At 41.1% G+C, this 21,455-nt stretch overlaps 2 protein-coding genes across 15 annotated transcripts in view; one reads left to right on the forward strand and one right to left on the reverse strand.

The window, feature by feature from the left end:
• Positions 1 to 21,455, reverse strand: part of FBXL13 (F-box and leucine rich repeat protein 13) — a 304,728-nt gene that overhangs the window by 116,999 nt on the left and 166,274 nt on the right. For all 13 annotated transcript variants that reach the window (XR_009209023.1, XR_009209022.1, XR_009209020.1 and 10 more), the window contains 2 exons: positions 19,989 to 20,089; positions 6,830 to 6,959 (listed from right to left, as the gene is read on the reverse strand). Coding sequence is in view for 3 of the 13 variants with exons in the window: in XM_058425448.1 (XP_058281431.1) it covers positions 6,830 to 6,959; positions 19,989 to 20,089 (231 nt within the window). In the remaining 10 variants the exon portion in view is untranslated. The remainder of the gene's footprint in view (positions 1 to 6,829; positions 6,960 to 19,988; positions 20,090 to 21,455) is intronic.
• LRRC17 (leucine rich repeat containing 17) overlaps positions 2,207 to 21,455 on the forward strand; it is a 37,956-nt gene continuing 18,707 nt past the window's right edge. The window contains exons 1-2 of one of the 2 annotated variants that reach the window (XM_058425479.1): positions 2,207 to 4,085; positions 6,520 to 6,889. The gene's annotated coding sequence lies outside the window, so the exon portion shown is untranslated. Of the gene's footprint in view, positions 4,086 to 6,519; positions 6,890 to 7,116; positions 7,145 to 21,455 lie in introns of those variants that run through there. The other variant, XM_032761271.2, reaches the window with a different exon arrangement.

Raw genomic sequence — 21,455 nt, forward strand, 5'->3', positions numbered from 1 at the left:
TGGACTTACAGTTCCACATGGCTGGGGAGGCCTCAGAATCATGGCGGGAGGCAAAAGGCACTTCTTACATGGTGGCAGCAAGAAAAAAATGAGAAAGATGCAAAAGCGGAAGCCCCTGATAAAACCATCAGATCTTGTGAGACTTATTCACTGTCATGAGAACAGCATGGGAAAGACCTGCCCCCATGATTCAACTACTTCCCACAACACATGGGAATTCAAGATGAGATTTGGGCAGGGACACAGCCAAACCATACCACTATGCTTTAACTTAGTCCCCCTGCCCCACTTTTTAACTTTTTGATGCTTCTATTTATATCTCATTGTACTGATTATGTCTTGAAAAGTTGTTGTAGTTATTTTTAATTGGTTCATCATTTAGTCTTCCTACTTAGGATAAGAGTAGTTTACACACCACAGTTATAGTGTTATAAAATTCTGTGCTTTTCTGTGTACTTACTATTACTGGTGAGTTTTGCAACTTCAGGTGATTATTTATTGCTTGCTTTTCTTTCTGATTGAAGTACTCCCTTTAGCATTTCTTGTAGGACAGGACAATTGATGAAGTCCCTCAGCTTTTGTTTGGGAAAGTCTTTATTTCTCCTTCATGTTTGAAGGATATTTTTGCCAGATATACTATTCTAGGGTAAGTTTTTTTCCTTCAGCATTTTAAAAATGTCATGTCATTCTCTTCTGGCAGGTAAGGTTTACACTGAAAAGTTTGCTGCCAAATGTATTGGAGCTCCATTGTATGTTATTTGTTTCTTTTCTCTTGGTGCCTTTAGGATCCTCTCTTTGTCCTTGACCTTTGGGAGCTTGGTTATTAAATGCCTTGAAGTAGTCTTCTTTGGGTTAGATCTGCTTGATGTTCTATAACCTTCTTGTACTTGGATATTTATATCTTTCTCTAGGTTTCTGGAGGTTCTCTGGTATTATCCCTTTGGTTTTTGTTTGTTTGTTTGATTGTTTGTTTGGTTTTTTTTTTGGCTTTTTTTTTTTGAGACTGAGTCTCACTCTGTTGCCCAGGCTGGAGTGCAGTGGCACAACCTTGTCTCACTGCAACCTCCACCTCCTGGGTTCAAACAATTCTCTTGCCTCTGCCTCCTGAGTAGCTGGGATTACAGGCACCCACCACTATGTCTGGCTAATTTTTATATTTTTAGCAGAGACAGGGTTTCACCGTGTTGGCCAGGCTGTGTTATTTCCCTTTGAATAAACTTTGTCTACCTCCTCCTTAAGGCCAATAATTCTTAGATTTGCCTTTTTGAAGCTATTTTCTAGATCCCGTAGGTGTGCTTCATTGTTTTTCATTCTTTTTTTCTTATTATTATACTTTAAGTTCTAGGGTACATGTGCACAACGTGCAGGTTTGTTACGTATGTATACGTGTACCATGTTGGTGTGCTGCACCCATTAACTCGTCATTTACATTAGGTATATCTCCTAATGCTATCCCTCCCCCGCCCCCCCACCCCACAACAGGCCCCGGTGTGTGATGTTCCCCACCCTGTGTCCAAGTGTTCTCACCGTTCAACTCCCACCTATGAGGGAGAACATGCGATGTTTGGTTTTCTGTCCTTGCGATAGTTTGCTGAGAATGATGGTTTCCAGTCTCATCCATGTCCCTACAAAGGACATGAACTCATCCTTTTTTATGGCTGCATAGTATTCCATGGTGTATATGTGCCACATTTTCTTAATCCCGTCTATCATTGATGGACATTTGGGTTGGTTCCAAGTCTTTGCTATTGTGAATAGTGCTGCAATAAACAAGACATTTATGCAGCCAAAAGACACACGAAAAAATGCTCATCATCACTGGCCATCAGAGAAATGCAAATCAAAACCACAATGTGATACTGTCTCACACCAGTTAGAATGGTGATCATTAAAAAGTCAGGAAACAACAGGTGCTGGAGAGGATGTGGAGGAATAGGAACACTTTTACATTGTTGGTGGGATTGTAAAGTAGTTCAACCATTGTGGAAGACAGTGTGGCGATTCCTCAAGGATCTAGAACTAGAAATACCATTTGACCCAGCCATCCCATTACTGGGTACATACCCCAATGATTATAAATCATGCTGCTATAAAGACTCATTCTTTTTTCTTTTGTCTCCTCTGACTGCATATTTTCAAACAGTCTTTAAGCTCACTAATTCTTCTGTTTGATCAGTTCTGCTATTAAAGGACTCTGATGCATTCTTCAATACACCAATTGCATTTTTCAGCTCCAGAATTTGTTTCTTTTTAATTATTTCAATCTCTTTGTTAAATTTATCTGATAGAATTCTGAATTTCTTCTCTGTGTTATCTTGAATTCATTTGAGTTTCCTCAACATAGCTACTTTGAATTCTCTTTCTAAAAGATTACATATCTCTGTTTCCCCAGGATTGCCCCTTGGTGCCTTATTTAGTACATTTGGTAAGGTCATGTTTTCCTGGATGATATTGATGCTAGTATTCTTCGGTGTCTGGGCATTGAAGAGTTAGGTATTCATTGTAGTCTTCACTGCCTGGGCTTATTTGTAGCCATCCTTCTTGGGAAGGCCTTCCAGATATTTGAAAGGACTTGAGTGTTGTAATCTAAGCTGTATCTGCTTTAGGGGGCACCCCAAGCCCAGTAATGCTATGGTTGTTGCACACTTGTCAAGGTACCACCTTGATGGTCTGAGACAAGATCTGGAAGAATTCTCTGGATTACCAGGCAGAGGCTCTTGTTCTCTTCCCTTCTGTTTCCCAAACAGAGTCTCTCTCTCTCTGTTCTGAGCCACCCAAAACTGGTGGTAGAGTGAAACAAGCGCACCCCTATGGCCTCCACCACTATGATTGCACTGGATCAGACCTGAAGCTATCGTAGCACTGGGTCTTGCCCAAGGCCTGCTGTAACCACTTCCTGGCTACTGCCATTGTTCGCTGAAGGCCCTGGGGCTCTACAATCAACAGATGGCAAGGCCAGCCAGGCCTGTGTCCTTCTCTTCAGGGTGGTGAGGTCCCCCAGACCCCAGGTGAGTCCTTAGGTGCCCTCTGGGAATCAGGGACTAGAGTCAAAAACCTTAGAAGTCTACTTGGTGTTCTACTGCATTACAGCTGAGCTGGCATGCAAACTATAGGATGCAGTCCTTCCCACTCTTCCGCCCCTTTCCAAAGGTAGAGGAACCTTACCCTGTAGCCACGGCCACCCCAGGCCATGAAGAGTATTGCCAGGCTAGCAATGATGTTCTCTTATGGCCCAAGGGCTCTTAAGTCAGCCTGTGGTGAATGCTGCCTCACCTGGGACAGCTAGGTCCCAGTAGCTGGGTATTGCTGCTAGTTATTCAGGGCCCAAGGGCTCTTCAGTTAGCAGGAGATGAATGTTGCCAGGACTGGGTCCCTTCCTTCAAGGCAGCAGGTTCCCTTCTGGCCCAGGGTGTGTCTAGAAATGTAACTTGGGAGCTAGAACGTGGAACGAGGGCCTTACGACTCTGACTGGTGTCCTATCCTGCCGTGGCTGAGCTGGTATCCAAGATGCAAGACAAAGTCCTCCCCACTCTTCCCTCTTCTCTCCTCAAGGGAAAGGAAGGGGTCTCTTTTGGATTGATGAGCTGTGCGGCTTGGGGCTGGTTGAGGGGCGATGCCACTACTCCCTTGGCTGCTCCAGCTCGTGTCTCAGTATGTCATGTACCCCTCAGTCCACTGTCTCTGGGCCTAGTTGAGCACTAGGATTTGCCTAAGATTTACAGTCCTTAAGGCCTAGACTGCCTTTCAAGTTTACCTGGAGGCACAGCGCACTGTAGCCCTCGGTGGTGAGGTTTGCAGAATTCAAGTTCTGACTGCTGGGACTGGCAATTCCCCTGTGTCTAGGCCTGGGTTAAATGCTCCCTCCGTGGGTGAGCATCAGCTGAGTTTGGTCCAGTTTTCCTCTCTGATCCAACAGGACAGCACTGAGTTCAATGCCTCACAATTGCTGTATTTTCCCTTCACCAGCACCCAGAGAGGCTCTCTGCACCATGCTGGAGGGGTGGCACTGGCGATTCAGGACTATTGTTTCTATCTCTTCAGTGACTCTTTCAGTGACTCTTTCAGCCATATGAAGTTAAAACCAGGTACGACGACTACTCATCTGATTTTTGGTTCTTATGAAGGTGTTTTTTCTTTTTCTTTCTTTTTTTTTTTCTTTGTGTGTTGGGGGGAGGGGGTCTTTATTCACACGGAGTGCTGTATGCGATGCCCGGGAAAAGCTCTCAGCATGGTGTGTGCTTCAGGGTGGCTTGGGCTCCAATCTCTGTTTTCCAGTTTGTCACAGAAAACAGAGTCTATGCCCTGCTGGATGCCACCTTCTTAGACACCACGTGAATCCCCATGCACTGCTCCCCTTGCCCCTTACCACCACCAAGCAGCTATTAGACACCTGAGGTCTCTGTCCTGTTAGTACCATGGGGCAGAAAGGTACGATACCTTTTTTCACCCATAAGGGTGACAGCCAACGCTCCTAACAAAATACAGGTGTGCAAGAGAAAAGCATTAACAAATTTACTTAATTATTTGAGGCAAGGTCTCACTCTGTCTCCCAGGCTGGAATGCAGTGGTGGGATCACAGCTCACTGCAGCCTCAACCTCCCAAGCTCAGTCAATCCTCCCACCTCAGCCTCCCAGGCAGCTGGGACCAGAGGCATGCACCACCATGCCTGGCCAATTTTTTGCATTTCTGGTAGAGACGTGGGTCCCACCATGTTGCCCAGGCTGGTCTTGAACTCCTGGCCTCAAGTCATCCTTCTGCCTCAGCCACCCAAAATGCTGGGACTACAGGCATGAGCCACTGCGCCCAGCCTAAAAGCATACGAAGGTGTTTTTTCTCTGTAGATAGTTGTTAACTTGGTGTCCTTGGGCGGGGAACAATGGGTGGAGCCTTCTGTTGCACCATCTTGCTCCACCTCCTCCAATTATGTGTGTTTTGTATGCATATCTGGGCAGTAGGTCATAGATTTGAAGCCTCTCATTTCAACTTTACTGTGTCTGAGAATATTTATCCTTAGGACACTTGTGTATATATTTGTGTGTTGTTGCTACAATAATTGCCTCATGGTAATTGAGAAACTGAGAAGAACAAGGAGGTAAGTCATACCATGAGGAGGGTTTAAGCACAAGGGCGAGTTAGAAAAGTAGTGAAGGATTTATAGTTAAGGGGGAGGCTTATCAGTGAGATATGTCAAGCACATTAAGTTGTTCCTGAGTTTGCAAGTATTTTTCTCTGTGATTGGGCCACTGGCGTTTGCTAATTGGTGCCCATCAAAGTTAGGCTTCTACCCACCCACAGGAACTGAGGGATATCTTCTTTGATGATTATATATCAAAGGGATAGATCCCAGGTCGTTGAGGAAGACTTTCCTGAGTTGTAAAACTGTCAAGAAGCTTTTGTTAAAAAGACATCTCAAGGTAGGCAGAGAAAAAACTTACAATTCCAAGTTTTCTAAAACAAATGCTCTAAGAAACAAGAAAACAAGAAGTCAGGGCCTAGAGTCAGTAAGAAGCCGGTCTAAAATTCAGTCATGCTGAGGAGAACGTCAGTGCCATCTCAGTCATAAAGTTATGGTAGATGTTGATGTTTAAAAAGCTACACATCAGCAGATCAGTTTTAAACAAATATGAATGTTAGATGTTTACAGCCCTAACTTAGAATCCTCCCCTCCTTGCCCCAACTCCCTCCAGACCACCCAGTGCATCAGGATACCACAAGATGTCAGTGGAGGTGACTAGGTAAGAATTCTATCCATTCAAGAACCCTGGGGGAGAAACCCGTGCTGCCCCTGTATTTCTTGCTATCCCAGGGAACTCTGCCTGCCCCAGTATCTACCAACAGATGCTTAAAACTGTACTAGTACTATGTGCTTTCATCAGCTGTGCAAACTTGGGCAACTTATTCAACCACCCTGAGCCTTGGTCTCTTCATTTGTAAATAAGCATAGTAAATACACACCACCACAGCATTGTATCAGAAGTAAATCTGATCTGTGTATAGCACTCAACACAATGCTTGGCATACGATAATCACTCAAGAAATGATAACTATCAATATTTCAGCCAGTTCTCACCTGTGCTATTATATTATTCTCATAGAATAATGAACATACTATGACACCAAATTAATAAAATACACAGAGAGGAAGAAGAAAATAAGTTAAAAGAATTATGGCTTAAATCTTTTGAAATTAAAGCAGAAGAAACTATCAATGAGGCAGTAGCTACTTCCAAAGTGCCATGCCCTATCCTCCGCAACTTGATCCAATTTTCTGCCCAACTTTCCAAGTCCTGTTCCCTCAAACTTAAAATATTTTCCCACGCAGATCTCAAATCTTCATGTTACTCAGCCCAAGGGTGTAATGCAATTTTTTAAATTATGAGTTTTTGTTGTATTTTCTTTTCCTATTTATCACTTATAGCATTTTACCCAAAAAAAACCCACGTGGGAGTTAATTGACTTTTCAGGAATCCCGTGCAAAATTCTCCCTCAAAACATTCTCTTTGTTTGTGTCTTGGTAGCAACTCCAGAGTTTTTAGGACTTGGACTCTGCTTTAGACTTGTGCTCAGACTGTCTCCACAAAAGTGGTCCGTTTCCTCATCCAATGAGCTCTGCCTGTTTGTCTGTGTGACACTCCAGTGGAAGGAAGCCAAGAGCCTATAGTAGCGATCCTGGGGAAAATTTCAGCAGCTGGGGCCATGTAATTTAAAACCTCTGAAAAGTGTGCTGCAGTCCGTGCACAGCATTAGTATAACGTGAGGGCTGAATGCAGCCCGTTCTCTGGAGAACTTCCTCACACACCACAGCAAAGAGAAGACTGAAAGACAAACCTGGGTGCAGCCGGAGAGGTCCAGATAGATGAGCTTGTGGCATCCATTCCCCAAGTTCAGGTACTGTAAGCCTTTGTCTGTGAACCGTCTGCAATAAGCCAAACTAAGATTCTGTAAGTTGTGGAAGTGCCTGAAAAGACAAGGCAAGAAAGAGAGGAAGGAAAGTATTATACTTCAGTTGTTCTCTCAAATCTTTCTTAAGCCACTATGACAAAGAACCTGTAAATTCAACTCTTCTTCTTGCAGATGTTCAACATTTAACTCTACTGTTAACTCTCTACCTGTTAATTAAAGGAGACTACAGTGTTATATAAGGTAACACATAATTGTAATACATTTCAAGTGAAAGTATTAATAATTCAATAACATTTGCCTAGATTTTTAAGAAAGTTGACTGGGATAAAGCTTTTTTGGTGTGTGTGAGGTGGGGGAGGCAATCATATTGTTTGGAAGTGAAACCAAATTTGCAGAGTTTATTGTTGCTTTTAGGTTTTATCTCTGCAGTACCAAAATAATGTGCAAAATATATAAAAGGACAAATCCTTTCTAAACATTTAAATGGAGACTGTTACAGGAGAGTGAGGATTTGGGACAAGGCAAAACTGAACATAACCATGCTCTTAAAATAGATCTGATAAGCAAATGAGTTTAAAAAATAGGTTTAAATATGCATGAGTTTGTGACAGTTTCATTATTATAGTTGAAGAAAGACTAATTGATATGCAGAGTTTAAGCATGGATTAAGAAGACCAGTTTGCAAATAAGCGGGCAACACATAAGAAGAATTAAAAGCAACATCAGAGACTATAAATCTCGCTGGAGTTGAAACAGATTAAATATGGTATTACCACAATAACCAAAATGACAGCTTCTAGAAAAAAGGAGGGTAGTTAGGATGAGCCTGTACTACCATATGAGGGCTCGCAGTTTGAGGACACTCTGTGGACAATTTCCCAAGCCCTCCAAAGCCTGGAACTTTTTTTTTTTTTTTGAGACGAAGTTTCCGTCTTGTTGCCCAGGCTGGAGTGCAATGGTGAGATCTTGGCTCACTGCAACCTCCTCCCCGCTCCCCCATCCCCTGGTTCAAGTGATCTCCTGCCTCAGCCTCCCAAGTAGCTGGGATTACAGGCGCATGCCAACATGTCCAGCTAATTTTTGTATTTTTAGTAGAGACAGGGTTTCACCATTTTGGCCAGGCTGGCCTCGAGCTCCTGACCTCAGATGATCCACCCGCCTCGGCCTCCCAAAGTGCTCGGAACAGGCGTGAGCCACTGTGCCCGGAAAGCCTGGCACTTTTTAAGAGGTCAAGGACTCCCACTACTGCCTGCTCTTCTAATGGAATTAGCAATCATGCTCTTAGTTTGTGATCTGCAACAGCTTAATAGGAAATTAGAAAGCAAAAAGAATGAAAAGTGAGGAGAAAATACTTCTCTGCCTCTCAAAATCACACAGGTGAATAAAGTTTACCATAAATGGGAAATAAGATATACAAGCACTGACCATTAATCAGATTTTGAAAAACACATCTATATGATATAATGATTTGCATTCCATAGCAAATTACTTGATTCAGAACACACATTCCGATCTGGGAATGGCTGTGTACGTGAGATTTGACAGAGCAACGGGGAAGGCTTTGGACTCACCAGTGACTAGGTGGGCAGGGCCTGAAGGAGAAAGCAGGCCCAAAGACACGCCCCCTCTCTTGGGGCTGTCGAGTGGACTGAGCTGTGCTAAAGTTTTGGAAATGCGTTATCTTCCTCTCCCTTGGGTACACCCTGTGATTCAACTGAGTACAATTTTCCTGGGGTGGGGAGACGGGCACCAGGGTGTCATTTCTAGCAATCCTTCAGCTCTATAATCTGTAGAAAGGAGTTGTGAGGCAGGCTGCATGACACAATGCAAAATACACAAGGTTTTTTAATCTGGCCAAATGAGATGTAAATCCAAGCCCTGACACTTACTGCAACCTCCCTAACCTCTCAGAGATTGTTTTCTCATTTGTTAAGTGGAGATTAAAATATTATCTTTTTTTTTTTTTTACACTGATCAACTGTGGGGCCTCCAGCTTTCCTGAACCTCAGTTTTCTCATCTGGAACATGGATGTAATCTGATCTGCTTGTTCCCTTTAAAGGTGTGACAATTAAATGAGAATACAGAAGTAACAGTATTATCTTGAGGGTGATTTTAACAATCAAAATCGTCAGGGACATAATAGAAGATTCAAAACTCTATGTAATATTATTGCTACTACTATGTGAAATGATAGTAACACATTCACTATTTTTATGGAATTTGTATTATTCTTCCATTTAATGAAATGGATACTTACCTCCAAGAGTGTTGCATACAATAATTCCAAGAGTTTGAAGGATTTCACATTGAATGTATACCCTGATCTACACCTAGTATTCAATTTCTTTAAATCCATGTGATCAGTTAACAAATATCAAAAATGAGAATTGAGCTAGGAGCTCTTAACTTTTTTTAATGTCACAGACACCTTTGGCTTTTGGCAGCTGGGGTCTCTGGCCCCTTTCTTGGCATAATGTTTTTAAATGCATAAAATAAAATATGTAAGATTACAAAAACAGCCAATTATATTGAAATACACAATTATCAAATAAAAAAACAAATGAGTAGAATAGTAATATATGTGCTTCTTTATTAACATATTAAATAAGATTTTGTGGCAGTTCTAATAACTGCTGTGATTGTGAAGTATCAGTGATATTTTGAAATACTTATAACAATTGAAATGTGATAAGAATATATTTGTGATTTGTATGAGTAAAAATGTCCCAGAGACTGCTAATACTTCTGTAGTTTTTACCTACATTTCAATTACAGTTAATAAAAGTAGAGATGAGTTTCTTCTTTTTTTTTTGAGACGGAGTCTCGCTCTGTTACCCAGGCTGGAGTGCAATGGCTTGATCTCGGCTCACTGCAACCTCCACCTCCCAGGCTCAAGTGATTCTCCTGCCTCAGCCTCCCAAGTAGCTGGGATTACAGGCACCCGCTACCACGCCTGGCTAATTTTTTTTTGTATTTTTATTAGAGACAGGGTTTTAACACATTGGCCAGACTGGTCTCAAACTCTTCACCTCAGGTGCTCCGCCCACCTCAGCCTCCCAAAGTGCTGGGATTACAGGTGTGAACCACTGCACCTATCTGAGCTGAGTTTTTTACATCCCCCCATTAAAATTCATGGAGCTCCTGAATTCTAGCCCTGATCCTCTTGGGGAAATCCACTGCTCCCCAGCTAAGAGCTCCTGGTTTAGAGAAAAGAGGCTGTTCATTAGACTAAGTGACTCCTGGATTGAAAATCTCTGGATAGCTCTTTTCACAGTGGAACCTCATGGAACCATCAGTTTGAAGGCAAAGCTCAGGAATCTTGAGTGGCCCTGTAGGCCTTTCTAGGGATTTACAGTTCTGCAGACTTAAAGCTGCTAGGGACGGGAAAAGTGTCAGTTGACAGCAAAATCACAGGTGGCCAATTTTGTGCAATACTGATACTCTTTATTCGAATTTTGGCAAAGACACGTGTCCCCTACATGAGTAAGATCTGATTCATCATGTTCCCAGCCCAGAGAACACTTGGTAACTCTAATTCTGCTTTGAGTCAATGTTTACAGCTTGTTTTTATCTTTTTCTAATTATTTGATAACTGTTTCTTATTGGGGGAGTGTGAGTCCTCTCTTTGTGATTTATTTATTTTTCTGCTACTACTATAATCTTTAGAGAAATTACAATTCTTATAGAAACTATAAAGATTTTTTTTCTCCTTTCTTTTGGGTTTTTTTCCAGTAAAGAATTGAAGTCATTTGTGTTAAATTTCTAACACCTGAAGGACTTACTACTAAGATGAATGGAAAAGTAGGTATTTAAATAAAAAATTCTCCGAAAAAAATCACCAAGACAAGGCCTACTCTGTAAAAGAGGGAATTTGCATGTGGATTCTTTTGAGTTGAGTGTTGGGCTCTTTGGTTTCACAGAGGCATTTCAAGTAACAGAATTCTGCAGAAAACCTAAATGGAGTGATCTGGCCTTCTATTTACAGGGTGGACTTTGAAGTTGTCCAGTCAAGATAACAGCTTACTCTGTCTGCCCCACTTTGATGGGCACTGGTGAGACTATAGATCATGATAGTTTCTGACAATAAGAAATTTCCAAGCCAATTGAAAGGTCAATTCATCTATATAAAAAACAATTGGATACTACTCCACTATAGCATTTAAGACTCAATTAAAGAGCAAAGATCATAATAGCTTTACTCAGCCCTGTATGCCCAGTGAGAACACCTTGCACATACTAGTTGATCAATACATGGTGAACAAGTGAATGAATGTTGTTATTATAATTCAGGAAAAGGAAAAATCACTGCAGACTTCTGGTAGATGGTGAGACTTAAGGTGTGAAGGCTGTAGATTAGCCATTAGAAGGAGAAAGGCACTGCAGCTATAGAGAATGTGAAGCATGCAGCAATCAGATGACTGGAGTTAAGGGCTTCTCTTGGGAAACCTAGGCAGAGAAGTCTGGTTGGATAATGTTAACGGAGAGTAAGGGAAGAACCTAGACCTTAAGCATGTCAAACACATGATAAGAAGATTGTTCCAGGATGACACTTCTTGTAGCGTGAGACAGAGCAGATTGAAGGGAGGAGAGACCAGAGGCAGCACCACCAGGATACTGTGCCAGATGAGGTGCTGAGAGTGCCACCTAGGTTGTGACAATAGGAATACATAGAAAGTGTTTAATTCCGGAAATATTTAGAGGCAACAACTTTCCTGGAATGGGCATGAGCTTTAGGCAGCCCTCATTTTCAACTTTAGAAAACTGAACAAGTCCCTAAAGAAGTGAGAAAAAATATTCAAATAAAAAGCTGGCAAATCATTGTTGCCAAGGACAAACAAATTACATTTTTCTTTTGGCAAGTGCTTTTTTTGGAAAGAAATACTAAAAGCAATGAAGAGAGAATGACAGCAGAAACAACCAACATTTCTCTGGTTATTTACAGTTTCAAGAACATTTTTGCATATCCAAGCATATTTGAAACAATGGAAAATAGAGCAAAAACAGAGAATCATTATGAAATGTATTTTTATCATAGATAACTTAGTATACTTTTTTATATGGCAAAAAAAATCAGTATCAAGTAGTATCTATTCTGAATATTCTCTCAATGGCAAGAACTAGAAGGAAAAGCCAAACAAAATTCTTATTTTGGGTCCTACTTTTCTATCTATTGCCTACTAAAGGTATAACTTCATTTGTAAAATAAATGTCCCTAAGAAGATATGCATAGCTGTCATATTACCTTCAATTTCTAAGGAGAAAAAAAGCTATTTCAATGTATAATTGAAAATAAATATGTTTTAAGTTAAAAAATAATTTGTAATGTGATATAAACTACACCCTGGGTCACATAGAGTGGATCATGCCTGTGTAACCCCAGCACTTTGGGAAGCTGAGACAAGAGGATTGCTTGAGGCCATGAGTTTGAGACCAGCCTGGGGAACATAGTGAGATCTTGTCTCTACCAAAGATTTTTAAGATTTAGCTGCACGTGCCCAGAGCTGTGAGGCTGCAGCGAGCTATCATCACACTACACTCTAGCCTGGGTGAAAGAGCAAGGCCCCCTCTATAAACAAAACAAAACAAAAAAACGGCTCCCAAATCATCTACTTTGTAAGTTCAGATTTTCACCAATGATTTATGGATTTTATAATACTCTTTTTCTATGTTTATGCACATACATACATGTACATATATTCATATATATACACATACACACATATATACACACACTTATATATCACAGTACAGAATGCCTAAAGAAAGTACTGAGTGGTATTCAATATTACAGGACTGGAGGACCTTAAGGAATTCCTGAAACAGTGTTAGAGAAACCTCAGGGACCTCCTGCAGTGGTCACTGGAGCCAGCTTGCACAGCTCATGGGAGTTGATTGTTAGCATCTCTTCCCAACTCCACATTCAGTGACATTGTGTTGATAGCTTAAAATCGGCCACAGTGGAATTATTTACACCACAGAAATCAGTAAACACTAGGAATTGGTGCTTCTCCTCACCCTTGCCACCAGCCAGTTGTTAAGCATTTACCAGAACACTGCTGTTCCTAAAATGTACTTCAAGAATTACTGCTACAGAGAAGGCAGTATGCTAATGGAAAGGCATATAGAGATAAAAATGATGAAAGAGACAACTTTGAAGGACAGGAATAAAATCGGATCTAAAAATAAAAGGAGATTCTTATGATAAACTCTGAACAAACGCATAGAAGCATTAAGAATAAAAATGCCTTCCCAAGCTGAGAAAAAATACATTTTAGTGTTCAAAAGGTTTAAAAGGTACCAGGAAAAATTAATTGAAGGAACACAATTAAGCTTGGAAATGTCTGTAATTTCTCAGAGAAAAGGAAAGTCTTGCAAGCATCTCTTAGCAGGAAAAAATAGGTTACCAACAAAGGAACAAAAAATCATGCTAGCTTCAGACTTTCTATAACCTGAAATATCAAAGTTTATGGACCAATATCTAAAATGTTAGGGTTTTAAAGATAAAATACAGAACATGGTTCAAGAACTATACATGAAGAGAAGTTTCTGTTTATCCTCCAAGATAATAGTCATTTTCAGAGATCAATGGCTAAAATATCTGACTCTCATGCATCTTTACTGAAAAAAGATTTTTAAAATTATATTTCCAGTTATCATCAGATGAATCAAAATCAAGGCTAAAGAATAAGTAAGTTGTGAGAAAAAAAGACCATCAATGAATGGCCTAGAGTTAAGACTACATACTCATTATAAATATAATTACAATATTAAGTGCAAACACTACAATTCAATATTAAAAAGAAAGTTAAATGATTAGCAAAAACCACAAATACTATGTGTGTTCATACGGGGGAGTAGGTGTGCAGGGGTGTCAAGTTCAAGGGAGAAATAGAGGGACAATTGAAATGTATTAGATCATTGTGTAACACAGGAGGAGTCAAAAGTTATTGTTTCATCTTGACTTTGGTAATTAGATAAATGCCTGTTAAAGTATGTTTTTAAAAACATGCCAATAGCCACTAATTAGAATACACAACAGAATGTGTATGTACCTTTCGAATACCTTCAGATTATACAAGTAAACATAGTTCACAGAGCAAAAGACAGAAATACTGAGTACAGTGCAGTAACATAAAAATCAAAAGATAAAACAAGATGATAAAAATAAAACCATACACTCACTTTTTTTTTCATCTTGAGATAGGGTCTTACTCTGTCACAGCACAATCACGACTCACTGCAGCCTCAACCTCCATGCTCAAATGATCCTCCCACCTCAGCCTCCTGAGTAGCTGGGACTACAGGTGCATGCCACCACACCCCGCTAATTTTTGTATTTTTTTGTAGAGATGGAGTTTTACCATGTTGCCCAGGCTGGTCTCAAACTCCTGGGCTCAAGCAGTCCGCCCACTTCTGCCTCCCAAACTGCTGGGTTACAGCAAGCCACCACGCATGGCCCATACACTCAATTTTGACAATAAATATTGATCTTTTAAACTGCTCTCTTAAAAAGGCAAAGAGAATGAATTTAAAAATAGAAGTTAGCTACATGCTACATATAAAAGACAAACCTAAAATCCCGTATCACAAAGGTTAAAAATACAGAGAAATGTAGTTATTCCACAAAAAGAACAAGCAAAAGAAAACAAAGGTTAACTATGTTGATAGCAGTTAAAAACTTCAGGCTGGGCGTGGAGGCTGACACCTGTAATCCCAGCACTTTGGGAGGCCAAGGTGGGCGGATCATGAGGTCAGGAGTTCGAGACTGACCTGGCCAACATGGTGAAACCCTGTCGCTACTAAAAATACAAAAATTAGCCTGGTGTGGTGGTGGGCACCTGTAATCCCAGTTACTTGGGAGGCTGAGGCAGGAGAATCCTTTCAACCTGCGAGGGGGAGGTTGCAGTAAGCCAAGATCACTTCATTGCACTCCAGCCTGGGCAACAGGGCGAGACTCCATCTCAAAACAAAACGAATTCAAGGCAAAGAAACATCAACCAGCATAAAGAATATCATTTTATGTGAATAAATGCTATAATCTCTAATGAAAGATGATGCTTATTAACCTTTGTTAATAAGGTTGTAAAATAACATCAAAATAAAGAAAAGCTTGATCATAATAGGCAACTAATATATCACTATTATTATGATGTATCAAGAATTTATATGTATACACACAAAGAAATTTTGTTCTCTATAAAAATCTCTGGGCCGGGCACAGTGGCTCATGCCTGTAATCCCAGCATTTTGGGAGGCTGAAGTGGGTGGATCACCTGAGGTCAGGAGTTTGAGACCAGCCTGGCCAATGTGGTGAAACCCTGTCTCTACTAAAAATACAAAAATTAGCTGGGTGTTATGGTACATGCCTGTAGTCCCAGCTACTTGGGAGGCTGAGGCAGGAAAATTGCTTGAACCCAGGAGGTGGAGGCTACGGTGAGCTGAGATCGTACCACTGCACTCTAGCCTGGGTGACAGAGCAAGATTCCATCTCAAAAAAAATAAAAATAAAAAATAAAAGAAGCTGTGTTTTAAGCATCCACGGATGATTTTTGGAAATTATAAACTAGTCTACCAAGAAATCTCAATAAATTCCAAAAAGTAGAAATAATTCAGTCCATATTTCTTGACCAGAGTGCCTAATTAAAAGCAGAAGCTCAACTTAAGAAACTTCAACTACTTAGAACCAAAAATTTTGCTCTAAATATCACTGGGTCAAGGCCAGGCATGGTAGCGCACGCCTGTAATCCCAGCATTTTGGGAGGCCAAGGTGGGTGGATCACTTGAGGTCAAGAGTTTGAGACCAGCCTGGCCAACATGATGAAACCTCGTCTCTACTAAAATTCAAAAATTAGCAGAGTGTGGTGGAAGATGCCTGTAATCCCAGTTACTCAGGAGGCTGAGGCAGGAGACTTGCTTGAGCCCATGAGGTAGAGGTTGAGTGAGCTGAGGTCGTGCCACTGCATTCCAGCCTGGGCGACAGAGGAAGACTGTCTCAAAAAAAAAAAAAAACAAAATTAAATAAATAAATAAATACACATCACTGGGTGAAAGAGGAAAGCAAATATAGAATAGTTGGTTTAGAAAGTTAAAACAATACTTATCAAATTATACAAACTTTTCCCAAATTCTTATTTAGAAGTCATTTCATGACTGTATTTTTTTTATTACTTTTAAAAGGAAAGAAATCAAATCATGCAAATGAAAAAATATAAATTAGCTCCTAGTTTAATTATTGGTTTACTGATAAGTATCTAACAACTGGCTTTCCAAAAAAAGTATGCATATAAATGTATGTACATTTACTATAAAATTTTATATTTTACTATTTTGCGGATATAAAGGATGTGTAGCATGCAACTTACAAACGATAAAATATACCATATTCTTTACTGTTAATTCCACGTAGCCAATCAATTCTCACACAATGTTTTCATTGGCTTTTGTCAATGAAACTCTTATAAATGTAGCCAGCCAAACAATGGTTGAAATTAAAGAATGATGGCTGGGCGCGGTGGCTCACGCCTGTAATCCCAGCACTTTAGGAGGCTGAGGCAGGCGGATCACGAGGTCAGGAGATCGAGACTATCCTGGCTAACACAGTGAAACCCCGTCTCTACTAAAAATACAAAAAAAAAAAAATTAGCTGGGTGTGGTGGTGGGTGCCTGTAGTCCCAGCTACTTGGGAGGCTGAGGCAGGAGAATGGCATGAACCTGGGAGGAGGAGCTTGCAGTGAGCAGAGATCGTGCCACTGCACTCCAGCTTGGGCGACAGAGCAAGACTCTGTCTCAAAAAAAAAAAAAAAAGAAAAAAGAAAAGAAATAAAAAGAAATTGAAGAATGATTACAGTTCCGGTATGAATTATTTTATTAACATTAATAAGACACAAGTGATATATGTCAAAGAGGTATGTCCAAAATCTGCTTGGCAATGATGTGAATGCCTTCTTTGCTAAATCAAAGAATAGTTTTCAAGTATTGAGAGAATATTTCCTCAATATTTTGTGCTATTTCACAATGTCGTGGCTACAGACATGACCTACTTTTAAATTTAATTTGCTTCATTCATTGTGTCCTCTATCACTTTAAGTCTAAACAATCAACTGAACAACAAATCAAGCCCCGATTTGTAGTGTTTGATGTTTTCCATGGTATAGAATACTTCCATACTGGCCAATTCCAAGCTATCAATGAGAGGTCACCAAACACACAGTTGGGAAAAAATGTGCAGTAGCATTTTCACCGTAGAGATACAATGGACATAAATAACTACAAGAACACAGATAAAGTAACATGCAGAAAAATGTTAGAAAGTAATGAGTTTTAAGTATTTCTTGCCTGTATAAGAATTTTAGGGCCGGGCACGGTGGCTCACACCTGTAATCCCAGCACTTTGGGAGGCCGAGGCAGGCGGATCACGAGGTCAGGAGTTCAAGACCAACCTGACCAATATGGTGAAACCCCATCTCTACTAAAAATACAAAAAACTTAGCCAGGCATGGTGGCGGGCGCCTGTAATCCCAGCTACTCGTGAGGCTGAGGAAGGAGAATTGCTTTGAACCTGGGAGGAGGAGGTTGTAGTGAGCCAAGATTGTGCCACTGTACTCCAGTCTGGGTGACAGAGCAAGACTCCATCTCAAAAAAAATAAATAAATAAAAAGAATTTTAGATACATAAGAAGGAATCACACATCATTTGATAAAAATTTTGTTCAATAAATGATGCTCAAATAATTTGTTCCCTATTTAACAACATTTAAAATGTAAAACTAGGCTGGGCGCAGTGGCTCACACTTGTAATCCCAGCACTTTGGGAGGCCAAGGAGGGCGGATCACCTAAGGTCAGGAGTTTGAGGCCAGCCTGACGAACATAGAGAAACCCCTCTCTACTAAAAATACAAAATTAGCCGGGTGTGGTGGCACATGCCTGTAATCCGAGCTACTTGGGAGGCTGAGGCAGGAGAATTGCTTGAACCCGGGAGGCGAAGGTTGCAGTGAGCTGAGATCGCACCATTGCACTCCAGCCTGGGCAACAAGAGCAAAACTCCGTCTCAAAAAAAAAAAAAAAAAGTAAAACTATGCTTAGCTTATGTACTGCAAAAAAACAGGCCTTGGGCCACATGGGTTGTAGTTTGCTGACCCCTGATTTAGATCATCGCTTCATTCATCTACCAAGATTAATTCTAGATTGATTATATATTTAAGTAAAAATACAAGAACACACTAAAATAAGCAAATGTATATTAAATGCCTGGCAGGAGGAAGACTCTCTATGTTTAAGAGTATCAGAAGAAATTTCAAAGGGAAAGCTTTATAGATTTGACTAAAAATGTGGCAGCTTAATTAGTGGGATAAATAGAAAATATGGTGTCACTTCTTAGGCTGGCACATTTGCAGAAAATGGTTAGAGTCAGAAGATAAAGAAAATTATCATCGAGAATTTTCTGTGTAAGCTTTTCTTTTTTTTTTTTTTTTGAGATGGGGTCTCGCTCTGTCGCCCAGGCTGCAGTGTAGTGGCCCAATCTCGGCTCACTGCAAGCTCCGCCTCCCGGGTTCATGCCATTCTCCTGCCTCAGCCTCCTGAGTAGCTGGGACTACAGGCGCCCGCCACTGCACCTGGGTAATTTTTTGTATTTTTTAGTAGAGACGGGGTTTCACCGTGGTCTCGATCTCCTGACTTCATGATCCGCCCGCCTCAGCCTCCCAAAGTGCTGGGGTTACAGGCGTGAGCCACCGCGCCTGGCCTGTGTAAGCTTTTCTAAATGTCTCATCACTGTTATTTTTCAAAGGAGCTTAAAAAAGCTATATTCTCAAAAATAGTTCATTCTTTCACAATAGTCTGAGAAATGTTCTCCAAAGTCAAATTTGAATCTCTCCTAGTGTGATCATATACCCTTCCTGACTGGCCTTTCTGTAATGAAAATAAAGAATAATTGGGCCAGGCATGGTGGCTCATGCCAGCACTTTGGGAGGCCCAAGTGGGCAGATCATTTGAGCCCAGGAGTTTGAGACCAGCCTGGGCAACATGATGAAACCCCATCTCTACAGAAAAATACAAAAACTAGCTGGGCATGGTGGCATGCTCCTGTAGTCCCAGCTACTCAGGAGGCTGAGGTGGGAGGATTGTTTGAACCCAGGAGATTGAGGCTGCCGTAAGCCATGACTGTACCATTGCACTGCAGCCTGGGCGACAGAGTAAGACCCTGTTTGAAAACAAACTAAAAAGAAAAATTTTCGATAAATTTGAATATTCTGTCAACTCTTTTGTTATTCTGTCCCTTCTCCTCCAAAAAAGAGAAGCAATATTCATGTCCAATGTTGTCAACACTCCATAAACGGTCAAAAAACAACCAGTGTCAAGCTCCCTAGAGGTGGTGGGAGTCTCAACAGGTAGCCAGAGCATGGGAACAGGGATCTGGGACAAAAGTGTTCAAAGTTTGGTAATTAGGATATTGGCATTCTATTATAAAGAGGTCCGCTGGGTGTGGTGGCTCACGCCTGTAATTCCAGCGCTTTGGGAGGCCCCGGCGGGCAGATGACCTGAAGTCAGGAGTTTCAAACCAGCCTGACCAACATGCAGAAACCCCATCTCTACTAAAAATACAAAAATTAGCCAGGCGTGGTGGTGGGCACCTGTAATCCCAATTACTCAGGAGGCTGATGCATGAGAATCGCTTGGACCCGGGAGGCGGAGGTTGCCATGAGCTGAGATCATGCCACTGCACTCCAGCCTGGGCGACAGAGCAAGACTCTGTCTCAAAAAAAAAAAAAAAGGTCCCAGACACCAGACTGGAATGTAAGGGCCAGATAGCTCGAATGCCCAGAATGGCGGACCAGAAAGAAACAGGCAAAGTCTAAGTCAAGCTACTGGGCACACTGCTATAAGAGTGTCAAAAATGCTAGCCAAGGCAGACCAGTTCAGGTACCACCTTAGGGACTTGAAAGCAGCAGACCCCTTATCAGAATAGCAATGCCACAGTGGTGGAGTGTTGATAAAGGAAGCACTGCTCTTGCAGAATGCTAGAGCAAGCCAGAGACTTCGGGAGCATAATTATTTTCAGTGTCATACAAATAACACAAACATTACCTCGGCAGGAGTCGCATCGTCCTGTTGGTGATAGTTGTGTTAGACAGATTGAGATACAGGACCCCCAGGCAGCCCTCAGAAATGTGTCTCATTGATTCATCCTGCATGAAAAACAGAGGGAAGACGCTTATCAAATTATAGCAGGCTTTGCAATTTCCTCATTATCTTTCTATTATCCCTCTTCCTGTTCCAGAAAAAAAATACATGCAAGAGTTGGTTTCTTCATATTCTTTATCTGCTATTAGGTTGAAATGAAATTAAATAGAAGCCAATCCTTTTGCTCAAAGCATCATTACTCCCTCCTTTTCCCTTTCCTTGGAAATCAAGTCTCATTCCATCACAATGACACTTCATTAAAATGTGAACCCATGCAAGTTCAACTCTGTCACAAGAAATTTGAGCTCAAATGTCAAAGTGTCAAACACTTCTGATTCTTCATATGCAGGAAAGCAATTAAAAACTGACCCATTTTAAACTTATTAAAATTATTCTGAAAGATAGGAATACTAAACACTCTCGACAATGGAACTTTAGTAACAGTCCATATTTATACACATACACATTTATACATAGATATGTGTGTAATTAAGCTTCTGTGGTTCTGTTAACTAAATATTTTAAATAGCTGAACAGATTTTCACCAGATTTATAGTAAGTTTGAGATGGCTAAAATAAAATATAGGCTACATACCAGTTGGGCAGGAGATTCAATGTTGGGATTAGGGTGGGGGAGGATCTCAAAGATTCAAGCATCCTTCCCCCAGAAAGCTGAAAACTGAAGTAAGAGAGTAGTGGGACCATGAAATAAGAGAGACAGAAAAACAGAGGTTTCAAGCATAGATTCTAAACTGAAATTTACAAGACCAGATGAATTGCAAGCTTTGATTGCAACAAGCTGCTTTTTGCATAGGTAACACTATAGAAAATACAATGAGTAGCGGCAGGTTTTTATTTAATGATTGATGAATCTCCCCAGGAACATCAACAAAGCAGCCAGTTTAAGTATTAGTGGTGCATGCAATGTTTGACGCTACATCAGTCCCGAAAAGAAGAGACCGTTGCAGGTATCTATCTGTCTGGAAGAGGTAAATCATCACTAGGGTAGAAAATGTGGTTCTGAGAAGAATTCTGCATCAGAAATATGGCCACTCCTAACACCACTAAAGATAGTAAAGGCTTATTTTCAGCAGGATCATTGAGGTTTAACATTCCATTCATGGCCGGGCGCGGTGGCTCACGCTTGTAATGCCAGCACTTTGGGAGGCCGAGGCGGGCGGATCACGAGGTCAGGAGATCGAGACCACGGTGAAACCCCGTCTCTATTAAAAATACAAAAAATTAGCCGGGCGTGGTGGCGGGCGCCTGTAGTCCCAGCTACTGGGAGAGGCTGAGGCAGGAGAATGGCGTGAACCTGGGAGGCGGAGCTTGCAGTGAGCCAAGATTGCGCCACTGCACTCCAACCTGGGC

Source organism: Hylobates moloch, unplaced genomic scaffold (assembly GCF_009828535.3).
Source record: "Hylobates moloch isolate HMO894 unplaced genomic scaffold, HMol_V3 SCAFFOLD_1, whole genome shotgun sequence".
NCBI lineage: Eukaryota > Metazoa > Chordata > Mammalia > Primates > Hylobatidae > Hylobates > Hylobates moloch.